The 12,711-nt window shown below is 30.0% G+C and overlaps 2 protein-coding genes across 3 annotated transcripts; one reads left to right on the top strand and one right to left on the bottom strand.

Annotated features, from left to right (window-relative positions):
• Positions 1–4,331, top strand: LOC109808754 (uncharacterized). Of its 2 annotated transcripts, XM_083074925.1 has the most exons (4): positions 1–128; positions 213–2,160; positions 3,133–3,252; positions 3,971–4,331. In XM_083074925.1, the coding sequence occupies exons 2-4, from the start codon at positions 234–236 to the stop codon at positions 4,015–4,017; spliced, it is 2,094 nt and encodes a 697-aa protein (XP_082931051.1). In that variant the 5' UTR covers positions 1–128; positions 213–233; the 3' UTR covers positions 4,018–4,331. The 2 variants fall into 2 exon arrangements, with proteins under 2 accessions (XP_082931051.1, XP_029129218.1); XM_029273385.2 differs by lacking the exon at positions 3,971–4,331 and having other exon boundaries at positions 3,133–3,281.
• Positions 3,531–11,354, bottom strand: LOC109808755 (protein SUPPRESSOR OF PHYA-105 1). The gene is made up of 6 exons (XM_020371877.3): positions 11,043–11,354; positions 6,148–6,994; positions 5,691–5,837; positions 5,163–5,480; positions 5,021–5,080; positions 3,531–4,660 (listed from the first exon to the last, which is right to left on the bottom strand). The coding sequence occupies exons 1-6, from the start codon at positions 11,312–11,314 to the stop codon at positions 4,466–4,468; spliced, it is 1,839 nt and encodes a 612-aa protein (XP_020227466.1). The 5' UTR covers positions 11,315–11,354; the 3' UTR covers positions 3,531–4,465.
• Positions 11,355–12,711: the final 1,357 nt, after the last annotated feature.

The following is a 12,711-nucleotide window of genomic DNA, read 5'->3' as shown; positions in this document are numbered from 1 at the left end:
ATTCCACGTTAGTTTTGTACCATATTGAAAGTGCTTCAATCTGCATCACCTTTACACAAGAAGGAGCTTGATCTCAATCTCCTTCTTTGCTCCTCATTTTATGATTGGTCACCACCATTCTTATCTAGGTTTGCATCTAAACACATTGATGAATTACACTGGTTTGCATTGTGAATGAATAATATTCATACTTAATCATCATTTTTTTACAGGCATTGTTTTTTTCAAGAGTCATGGAACAATTTAGACAGATTGGTGAGGCACTAGGGAGTTTGAAATCTGTGATGGTATTCCGGGACAGCATTCAAATCAATCAGAGGCAATGTTGTTTGATGTTTGATGTGTTCAACTTTGCATATGAGTGTATTGCAGATGAGATTATACAAAACCTGAAATTTGAAGAGAAGACTGGGAAGTGGAAGGTTCTTGAACAGCCCTTGAGAGAGATCCATAGGATTTTTAAAGAAGGAGAATCCTACGTTAGGCATTGCATGGAAACAAAAGATTGGTGGGCTAAGGCCATTACCATGTGCCACAATAGAGACTGTGTTGAGTTTCATATACATAACTTGCTTTGTTGCATGCCTGTTGTGATTGAAGCCATAGAGTCTGCAGGAGAAACATCAGGGTGGGATCAGGATGAGATGCAAAGGAAGAGGCTTATAAACTCCAACAAGTACAGGAAAGAATATAGAGACATGAAACTTTTCCAGTGGAAATTTGGGAAGCAGTATCTCATCACTCAGGACTTATGCAACCGGTATGACACAGTTTGGAAGGAAGATAGATGGTTCCTTTACAACAAAATTCATGAAAAGAAAGTGGCAGGTATAACAAAGCACGAGAAGAAATTGATAGATTTCCTCTTGAGGATTTTGGAAAGATCAGAATCATTGGAAGAGAGGCTCCTCCCAAGCTCAATATTGATTGGATCCAAGGACTACCAGGTGAGGAGAAGAATGGGGAATATGAGCCAGTACAAGGAGATTTCATGGTTAGGTGAAAGCTTTGTGATAAGACATTTTTCTGGGGATATTGAGGCTTTGGTACCTGAGATCAGAGAACTTTTGTCTCTTTCACATCCAAATATAATGGACTACCTTTGTGGTTTCACTGATGAGGAGAAGAAGGAGTGCTTTTTGTTGATGGAACTGATGAGCAAAACCCTTTCCACACACATCAAAGAGATTCATGGTCCACGGAGGCGAATACCGTTCTTGCTTCATGTGGCAGTTGATATTATGCTTCAGATTGCCAGGGGAATGGAGTATATGCATTCAAAGAAAGTATATCATGGAGAACTAAACCCTTCAAACATTCTTGTTAAGTCTAGAGGTACATCCCCAGAAGGTTACTTGCATGCCAAGGTATCTGGGTTTGGCCTATCTTCTGTTAAGGACTTGAACCAAAGAGGGAACACAAACACCAACACAAACACAAATCAGAATGGAACTCTCCCTTTCATATGGTACTCTCCTGAAGTGCTTGAAGAGCAAGAACAATCAGGGGGTGCAGCAAACTCCAACTCCAAGTACACAGAGAAATCTGATGTGTACAGTTTTGGAATGGTTTGCTTTGAGCTTCTAACTGGCAAAGTCCCTTTTGAGGATAGTCATCTCCAAGGGGAGAAAATGAGCAGAAACATAAGGGCAGGAGAGAGGCCACTTTTCCCACTGAATTCACCAAAGTATGTTATTAACTTGACAAAGAGATGTTGGCATATTGATCCCAATCAACGTCCAACTTTCTCCACCATATGTAGAGTTCTTCGTTATATAAAAAGGTTTCTTGCAATGAATCCTGGTTACATTAATCATCCAGAACAACCAGTGCCACCAGTAGATTATTGTGATATAGAGGCAGTGCTTCTGAGGAAGTTTCCTTCTTGGGGAAGTTCTGAATCATCACCAGTGTCAATAATTCCATTTCAAATGTTTGCCTATCAAGTTATAGAAAGGGAAAAGATAAGTACATGCCTTAAGGATAACTCCGAGTCTGGAAGTGAGACTTCAGCATGTGGTGATGAACTTGTTACTTCTGGGGATGAGCCATTTCCTTCCACAAATGAAAGGAAGTCTTTGCTTGGACATGACAGTATCATGAACAGGAAAATTACATTGACCAGAAAATCTCTTGATTTGAAATTCACCAAACAACCGAGTAACCTTCTGAACTTTTTGCTCTTGTAATTAGTATCCATGCAATTCTAAATTACAGCAGTTTATGATTCTTAAGAAGCTAATGTTTGAATTATAGAAATGAAATTATGGCAAATTTGTGAGTTTCTTTTTCTCCATCAAAATGTTTTCGTCTATTATTTCATCAATCAAAATATCTAGTTGAAAACTCCTGCGAGCTAAGTATACAAAATGCTTGCTAGGAAGAAACTAGTGAAATTACAGTATTTTAGCCATCACAATTTTTTGCATCCCATGCTTCCATCATTGATTAATGAAAAAAGCAATTAACCATCATGTCTCATTTTCAATATCATAAAAGAGTATTATTTCTAACACCTTGTTGATATTGTTTGAGAGAATTTTCAAGTCAGAACAAGTACGACCTGTGGTATCTGAAATGGCATATAGGTTTACAAGGAACTTGCAAACCCAAAAAGAGCACTTCCACGAACTGTCATTACTTGATTACACACTATGTCCTCATTTCACCATTTTTTTTTTTTTTTACATTAACATTATTGAACAAGGTAATGCATACACAAATTGAAATTTTTAAAGTGAAATACCTCCAACGCGCACTTTTCAATAAAATTTATTAATAGGCTTAAATACAAGTGAATTATATTAAGGCTGGGTTTAATTTTAGCTTTTAAAATGCAACTAATCAAGGTTGCTCACACAGTTGGTAGAGATGTGCAACACACAAAGCGAAGTATGAACTTGAGGGAGATGTTAAATTAGATGATTAGAAAAAAAAAAAAAAAAAAAGAGGACAAAACATCTCTCAATTGTTTAGTGTGAAATTGTTATAGAAAGCAGTTTTTAAAACCAATAAGTGGAAAGAGAATAAAACACACCTAAATGATGTGAATCCTACTTCCTATTTAGTGAAATTCACTTTTATGTAACTTCTAATTGTTAGTTGACATCTTCATGTGTTTTTTCAAAGCAGGTACACCGAAAGGGAAATCAGCCAGACCTCCACAAATGTCCCCTCGTGCACGAAGTCTGAGGCTTAATTCAGATAACCGCATAATATCAAGTCCAAGGGCAATAAGAAGAGTATCTTCTGGTCATGTCTCAGACTCTGAGCTTTCTTAGATCACAATACACCCTCACCAGATTTTCAAGATAAAACCTGGCTTTTTAGTCTGACTTCAGACACCACGCAGATAGCTTATAAACTCAAGACTCTTCTCATTTGCAAGGATGGATACACATAATTAACTTTAAGTAGTTTAAACTAAGGTATTCTAGACATGAGTAGTTTGTGAAAAAAGGATAGGAACGGCAAAAAGTACTGTGACTGATTCCTTGTATTCATGCCACAGCAGCTAAAAGTGTCATTAATGCATCAAAACTTTTATTCCAACATTTCCTTATCCTTAGTAACTGGGGGAAATAGAACCCGGAGTATCAAATCCAACACTATGGCACAGGAAAAATCTTTCAAACATACAGAAAAATAAAAAACAATAGCAAAAATGTTTCAGTTGTTCTACCTAAGATCGCATAACAATGCTCTGTGACAGAGATAGAGTTGGCACTTGGCAGCCAATAAGACTAAACATGCAACTTTTGCACAATTTTTCTTAAATAAAATCTAAACAATAGTATTTGAACCATTATACCAACTACAGTTAGTACTTGCAAGTAAATGGAAAGCATAGATCATATCCTATACTTTTCTGATAAACTATAAGTGATTTGGAAAAGTTAAGATAATTAGTATGTATCTCTGCGCTGCATCCAGATCGGCTTTAGTAATATGTCCCTCACTTGCTTAACAGACTGCAGTCTCAGGAGCCTGGATGATGTACAGGAAGTTATGCTGTAAAAATACAAATTTGTCCAAGTTTCAAGTTCAATCAAACTTTCAGGTCTGTCTGGTCCCCCCAGCTTGTTGATTTGTGAATTGTTGTACATCCTCTAGTCACGTGAGATACTGATATTTGGAAGAGATTTACATGCTCCTGCTTCACCAGGCCTCGGTTCAAAAGCGTACATTTGTACATGCTATATACATTTCTTGTTCAGTTTATTTTTATTGTGTCATATTGTAGAATACGGGATCCTGCAAGGATTACCTAAGCATGGAAAAAAAAGACACATTGATGTTTGCCTCAGAAGCAATGCCAAATCTTGACCTCATTTAAGCTTTACTCCCCGATAAAGAACTGGTCTGAGAGTTCGTCTCAAATAAAATGCTTACTAAAAATATTATGGAGTCAGGAAATGAACTTCTTTTCAGATTTCAGTGTTAATCAAATATTTTCTCTTTTCTGTCAGACCATCTGCAATAGTTTCACAATTCCAACTGAGTTGGCAGCAACAAGCATGTTAGATTTGTTTCTCCAGCATACACTTGAAACAAATTGTCCATGATTATCACCACTATTTTGATCAGCAGAAATGGGATCAACTGACTCAAATTTATGAGTAGCAATTGGCACTGGCAGTGATTTGTGATAACAGTACACCTGAAAGGTAGAAATGTTTAAAATGAATTAGAATTAGTATCTTGTTATGGGATATTCTTAAGACCATTTATAGATGAACAAAAGCACATCAAATCATATGAATGATGAAAGCAATTACAATGCTAACTGAAATCAGTCTTTAAGTAACTCTACTCTACGATTAGGCTTCTAAATAATCATATAGAGTAACCAAATACAAAAAATCCCAAAATATAAAAGAACTATATTCTTTTCTAACATGTAATGCAGAATGCAAAAAAAGTTGCAGGCCCCATGAGAATCAGCACTCAAGGGAAGCAGAACTCAGATTAATATTTTCCATGTACAAAGTCAAGGTTATGAAAAAATAAGAAACCATACCTCATTAGATTCTGAACCACATGCAATGTATCCATCCGAAACAGATAATCCCACGAAATTCTGGAGAAGAGGAAGAACAATAAACAAATTAGAAAAAACAAAAGAAGACAAAAAGTAAGGTAAAATGAGCTTTTCAACCAACCTTTTTATTTCTATGACCATTAAAGGTTAAAACACAAGCATCATTTGACAGACCAGAAGAGCTGGTTTTCTTGAGGTCCCAAAGCTTCAGAGAGTTGTCAGTGGAAGCAGAGACAACTGATTCAGCATCTATAATTTTTACATAGCTAACAGCTTTGCCATGACCAGCTAATGTGCACCAAGGGATTCTAGTGTGACGAATATCATAACCATAAACCCTGTGATCAGCTGATCCAAAAAACAAAAGATTTGTTGATGAATCAAAGAACTGAACACAGCATATATTGGCAAGCATCTTGATGGTTTCCACAGAATTTCTCTGCAAGAACAACAGCATTCAAGACAATTATCACATGCTGTGAAGCAAAAGAATTCAACTGTCTTTTATATGACATAGTTGTGTTTCTTTTCATATTATTCTTTTTTAATCCATGGAAAGGCCAAAAGAGCATGAAAAATATTCTACCATACAAACCAATATATTGTATTAGTAATCATTTAGTATTAAAATGCTTAAAAGATAGCTCGCCTCGCTGATATTCCACAGTTTGACAGAGCAATCATCACTTCCACTAGCAAACATTTTTGGATCTGAGGGAGAAAAATGAACAGACCAAGCTCTCTTTTGGTGCTCCGTGTATTGAGATAATGGATGACCAGTGCTTACATCCCACATCTGAATTCATCCATACATTTTATATTAGTAGGGTCAAATGTCAATGAAACCTAAAAAAATTAGTCAAAATAGCAAAAACAATGAAAGCTTAGTCAGTATGAATAAAAGGACATGGCTAATATTGGTTTTCATCGGTTACAATATGAGAAATACTAGCGACACACTTTCTAATATTTTACTAGATTGGTTGAAAGCTCAACAACAAAATCAAGATAGACTCATTCAACGAGATGCAGGACCCACTCAAAAAATTTATGATTTCATATAAATTTCGGTCGATAATAAGGAGAGTTTGTCAAAGATTACACACCTGAACCACACCATCATAGTTAGTAGATGCCAGATGATTTCTTATGTAATTGTTCCAGCACACACAACTAAGCTTTGATTTACTTGACATCTCAACTACTGGGTACTGGATGTCAATAGAATTGGTTGAAATATCACCGAGATCAAAAATCTTGATTTTCTTAGACGTTCCTGCTGCTGCAATGTAATCCTCATCAGGGTCAAAGCTTAAAGAACTTATCAAATTGGAAGAACTAATAAACGGATCACTATTTCTTAATCTGCCACACTCTTCAAGGTTGCTGTAACGAGCAAACTTGCATAAACCTTCACAGAAGGATGTTAGACAATCAACAGAACTCTGAATTCTTCTAGGTTCCTTATTAACATTCTCCACATGGGGCAACCTCCATCTATTTTCCATCACATTTTCACCATTGCTTGAAACAGATGAAGCCTCTTTTGGCAGGACTTGGAATCTCGCGGAAAAGTAAGCATTCTCTAGCTGATTTATGTTACTCATAAATCTTTCTTCATCAATAAATAACCTTTGAATGGACCTAGTAATGTCTGTAGTGGAAGAATCTTGCAAATGTAGGTCGTTGCTTCCTACTTCAGTACTGTTCATTTGTGCCAAAGGAAATGCTAAATCTGTCTCAAATGGATAACTTCTTTCTACCTCCATAATATCTTCATTCAAGAAATTTAGAACTTCTTCCAACTTGGCTGCCTGTTTCTTCTTTTCTTCTCTGAGTGAAACCAGAAAATGTAGTAAAATCTCTGTTTCAGCCTCATTATCAGATACTCCAACATCATCTGCAGAATTTGATTCCTCTGGTTCATGTATAAATTCAGATTCTAAAATCACCCTGTTACACATAAAAGGAGAATTACAAAATTACAGAAGAAATGGATACCTCTTCAACATTATATCAACATTCTTTTAGCCATATAATTATTTGAACATAGTAAGGAAAGAGAAGAAATTTCATTTACAAATGGCCAAGAAGTTTCAAGGTGCCAATGGAAAAAAATATTAGTATAAGGTACTAGAATGGAATCTGGAAAATATAGACGCGGCAAAAACAAAAAAAATGATTAGCACCTTAATAGCATGTACTTAACAAAGGAAACTAAACACAATGCATTAATCAACTATCTGTTTGAAAAAAATTGAAGTACCTTACCATAGTTACAGTTGCTGATATTCTCTGATAAGAATTAAAGTTAGACTTCAATAATATGCATTTATATTTAGAGTAAGTTTGAATACAAGCTTAGAAGTATTTTTATGAACTTCTCTACCAGAAATAATTCTTTATTTTTTACAGAGAAACTCTCAAAAACATTTCTAAATTGTATTTCAAAGTCCAAATAATTTCTTAAATCATTCAATACAAACATTGGTAATATGCATTTACACTTATTATCGAAGTGAAACACTAATGTTGATCGGTGACCAACACCAAAAGTACTTATGCTATTGTAACTATTTTTTTTTTTTTGGTCTCCTAATCACATAAATGGATACTTGACCAAGTTTTTATGGAGTCCAAAGCTATTCTATAAACACTCCTTTTATCCTTTTCTCCATTTTAATTATCTGGTTTGTCAAGGATTATGAATAAATTGGAGATGCATGGTAAAACAAAATGCATTAATCCTAAAACAAAATACATTAATCCTAAATTGGAGATGCATGGTAAAACAAAATACATTAATCCTAAATTAAACAAAATACATTTTAATTATCTGGTTTGTGAATGTGAATTTTTATATAAATTTTAGAATTAAATATGTTTTAGGCTTTAAAAATCAAGGTAATGTTTGTTTTTCGTTTATGTAAATCCCTCCTTTTAATCTCTCATTCATGGAAATGTCTCGTATGTAATCTTTATTTTCATAAATAAATAACTAAAATTAGATAATTTTTATAATAAAAAAAACACTTTCGTGTCATATAACTATTCTCATAGAATCTATTTAACCTTATAATTTCTTTTTTATTTTGTAGATATAGAATTATAAATATATTTTTAAGACCAACGCCCAGATTCATTCGCAAAAAGGCCAGTCTCATAATTTGACAAACCAAATTTTGAATTCTTGCCTGAAGAGGTTCGTACATTTAGTATTTGTTTAAAACAAAAATTTTCTATAAAGAAAGATATGGTGTGTTTGATTTTACAGTTAAAACATTTAAAATTAATTTTAACAACGGTCAAACTTGATTTTACAAAAATATAAATGTTTGACATTGTTAAGTAAAATTGATTTTGCCAAAAAATTTGGTTTAATTAAAAGTGTAAAAAGTAGTTTGTAGTTACATTAAAAATATTATTCTTAAGTTTTACAACAAACTTACTTTCAGATAAACACATTTAAACATAAACCATTTAACTGAAAAACCAATTTTATAAATCTTCGTCTAAATACACATACATTAATTATATATATATATGGATGAATCAAATTACTTAAATGTAACTTTAACTTATAACATTGTTGAATAATTTTATATAAAAAAATAAATTTTGTCAATCCAACAATTGAATTACAACTTTATATTATTGTAAATGTGCATGTTAAATTTTGTTAAAATTAAACAATAATTAAAAAGATAATTAAATTATTCATATTTTAAGTATATTTTAATATATATATATATATATATATATATATATATATATTAAATTGTTATCATTGTACCATATTCATAATTTGATTTATCTTTATAAAAATAAAAAGTGACATGTAATTATTCCAATATAATCTTAAACTCAATAAAAAAAAATATTAGTAGTCTTTACCAGAAAAACAAAATCATTTTTTAAATAAATATTTTAATGAATAAATTATACTAAGATTTTATAAAACTACACGCAGTATTTCTATATTTTCTACTCTTATAGTAACCATTTAATATTTAATTAATATATAAAAATTAGAATAATTATCATAAATGAAAGAATTCTAAAATTAATATAAAATATAAAATAAAAATAATAAAAATTATAACATGTAGATCAAATAAGATAATGTATAATTTTTTAAAAAATAAAATAATATTAAATAAAAATAATAACAAAATAGAATGATAATTATTATTGATAAAGTGAACAATAACTAATTTTTTATATACATTTTTTTTCTATTTTACTCAAAAAAATATGAAGGTAGAAAAAATTTAATATAATAATAATAAATAAATAAATAATATATATATATATATATATTATATATGTGTGTCTAAAAATTATGAAAAGTAATAACAAGACATCCTTTATATATAATATAGAACTAGATTATGCTTTGTATTTTTGAAATGATTAATACTTTAACTTATTAGAATACATAATAATCATTTATTATAAATTTAAAATATAATTTATAATAAATAATTATTATTTAAATTTATAAATTATATTTTAAATTTATAATAAAAAATGATTATGTAGTCTAATAAGTTAAAGTATTAATTATTTAAAAATAAAGTCAAATTTTTATACATTACTCCTTTAATTATTTAAAAAATATTAAGCATCAAGAAGGTTGCCTATAAAATGTGCATAATCTAATTAAACATGGGTTAGTATAATTTACGTGTGTTTGGTTTCCAAAGTGAGGAATTTTAAAAGGCCGGGAGGGCAGAGAAGTCGAGGAGAAAAGAAGTGAAAAATTAGAAATTTGGTTTTATTAAGATTAGAGGAATGTTGAAATTCAAACCAAGTCTCATAAATTTTTTTTTTATAAAATTCACATATATAGTAAATTAGTTGAAAGGCATTTTGAATAATTTTTAAAAATAGAATCGTAAGCATTAACTACAAAATAAATAATATATTACAATTATATGTATAAATATTTCGATAAAAATAGCAAAATATAGGAGATAAATATATTGGCTTAACCTAAAAAAAATATTTAATTATTATAAAGTTATATTATATGTACAAAATAATCTGTTAAATATATAACCTCCTCTATATAAATATATTATGTAACACAAGTATAAAACATCAGAAATCATATATCCTTCGAAGTTTTTGACGAAAAATTCTTCGAGTATTTAAAACTTTAAAATAATAAATTAAAAACATTTTATTTAAAATTTTTGACAAACGAACACAGTTGAATGCTTCGTTACTCATAAAACATAATCCTAACAAAGGGGTAATTTGTTGTTTTTTTTTTATGGAATAAATATTTTAAAAATTTATTTATATTAGATTTAAATATGTTTTTAACCTATGTAAAAGTGATGATTTTGATTTTGGTCTTTCTTATTTTTTTTTTTATTTTTCATCTTTTCAAAATTTATAAATATTATTTTTTATTTTTATAAAATATTAAATTTTGATTTTAATTTCTGTAAAAAAAAATTTATTCCTTTAAAATTTAAATTAACTATTTTTAGTATTTAATAATTGTTTTAAGATATATAAATAATATTTACTTTAAAAATTTATAACCTAGATGTTAAATATTAATATAATATTAATAATAATTATAAATAATACTTAATGATAACTTAATTTTTTAATAAAAAAAATAGTTAAAAAATAATCACATAAAATAAAAATTAAAAATAATAATTTTAATTTTATAAAATAAAAAATAAAGAAAAATTTTACAAAAACTAAAATCGAAATTTATTAATTTTATTTAAACTTAAAACATATTTAATTATTTATATAATTATAAACTGAATAACATAAATAAGTATATTTTTATATATTATATTAAAAAAATATTTTTCTTCGTAATGTTTTTGGATGGAGGATAAAATTAGATGCGATTGCTGTCTTCCACTCTTAAAAATTAAAAAGCAAGTAAGAATTCTTTTTTAAAGTCTCTATCTTTACTGTAAAAGGGGGTAAAAGAAAATGATAAAGTAAAATTTATAAGGAGGCTCACGGTGACCAGAACTTCTGTTGTTGCTCTTGTGGCGGCAGCAGCAGCGGGTGGAGCTCCGGCGTGTGGCGGCGGACGGTCTTGCGTCGGCGGAGGCAATAGGCGAAGGCGGCAAGGAGGAGTAGGGCGGAGGCGACGGCGACGGCGACAGCCACGGGGTATATGTGAAGTAAGAGTGTGAAGATATTGCTATTGCTGTTGCTGTTGGGTTGGTGCAGTATCTTTCTGTTACTGCTTCTATTTATACTCACTATTGTTGATGAACTTAGCAACATTCTCAATCTATCTCCTACTTTCGGTTTCAGGGAACACCTTCATTTATATCCTAAACACAATAAAGGACACATTAATCATTACACTATTTCTCCAAATTATTTATATAATATATAATTCAAAATAATTATAATTATTTTTTTACAAAAATATAGTTTTCTTCCTACATTTTTAAAAAAGTCAATCACTTATATATTATCAGTGTAAATTTTTTTTATACCGGTAACCAATTATATTTTTTAATTGTGTCATGTCACTATTAAAAATAAATGTATTTATAATGACATGACACAAGTAAAAAATATAATTAGTTGCTACTGTAAAAAATTTTATACTGGTGGTATATAGGTGATTAACTCTTTTAAAATATATTTCAGTGTTTGATTTTCCGTATTTTTCGTTTAAATACTTAACAGATAGGACACGTTTCATGTTATCATGCCACATGACTAGACATCATGACACGTGACATGACATATAACATAACACGTGTCATATCTATTAAATATTTAAACGAAAAATCAAACATTGATATATATTTTAAATATGTAAGACTAAATTGATTTAATTAATTAAAATAGACTAAATTAACATTAATAAATAATATAAAAGACAAAAAAAAATTATTTTTACCTAAATATTTTTTAATTGATTACTGATCTTCAATGTGGTTTGTCAATAGAGAATATAATTTATTTTATATCTAAAATTTAAATTTAAATCATCCGTAGTTTAATTAAGTGACAAAGGTGACTTTTGATTATGACATTTAAGAGTATAAGTGAATAAATAAATAATATTATAAAAATAAGCAAACAATAACTTAGAGCATCTGCATCTGCAGTGAAATTATTTATAAGTAATCTCTTGTATTACATCATATCCCATCAACTCTTTTTTATTATTTATAAATTATTTAAATTTTAATAAAATTACTTGTAAAAACTTCATTACTTTAAAAAATAAAAAAAAAAATTGATATAGCATGATAAGCAACTCCCACCAGAAATTCTATTATGCTTTTCTTTTTGGACATCGCAGTGACTTAGTTTAATATAGTATGTAAAACAGTGAAAAGGTTGTCTACTATCGTGTTTCTCTTCGGTCCACAAACCACATTTTTTACTAACGTGTTTTCCTTCGCTCCACAAACGAAATCTATTTTATTCACGTGTTTAGGATATCTAGACAGTGAAAAGATTACACACTATCGTGTTTTCCTTCAGTCCACAATCCTTTAAGTCCACTTTTTTTTTTTAATCCAATCAAACAAAGTGTTAGGTAATGGTGCATTATGCTAAGTTTCTGCAGCTTTATTTTATTTTAGAGACAACACTCATCTTTTACGTACGCATCGGGAATATGGTTAAATATCTTCCTAAGAATAAATTAATTTTGA

Source organism: Cajanus cajan, chromosome 5 (assembly GCF_000230855.2).
Source record: "Cajanus cajan strain Asha chromosome 5, NIPB_CcT2T_4, whole genome shotgun sequence".
Classification (NCBI taxonomy): domain Eukaryota; kingdom Viridiplantae; phylum Streptophyta; class Magnoliopsida; order Fabales; family Fabaceae; genus Cajanus; species Cajanus cajan.
Note: the sequence above shows the minus strand (reverse complement) of the source record. Positions and strands in the feature narration are given on the sequence as shown.

Bases quoted from the DNA above. Each gene is read 5' to 3' on its own strand.
- LOC109808754 (XM_083074925.1), top strand. From the start codon at position 234: ATGGAACAATTTAGACAGATTGGTGAGGCACTAGGGAGTTTGAAATCT. The intron at 2,161-3,132 runs GTAACCTTCTGA...TTTTCAAAGCAG, and splicing joins GAAATTCACCAAACAACCGA to GTACACCGAAAGGGAAATCA. The intron at 3,253-3,970 runs GTCATGTCTCAG...CTTGCTTAACAG, and splicing joins AATAAGAAGAGTATCTTCTG to ACTGCAGTCTCAGGAGCCTG.
- LOC109808755 (XM_020371877.3), bottom strand. From the start codon at position 11,314: ATGTTGCTAAGTTCATCAACAATAGTGAGTATAAATAGAAGCAGTAAC. The intron at 5,838-6,147 runs GTGTGTAATCTT...GGATGAATTCAG, and splicing joins ACTATGATGGTGTGGTTCAG to ATGTGGGATGTAAGCACTGG. The intron at 5,481-5,690 runs GCGAGCTATCTT...TTGTTCTTGCAG, and splicing joins AACTGTGGAATATCAGCGAG to AGAAATTCTGTGGAAACCAT.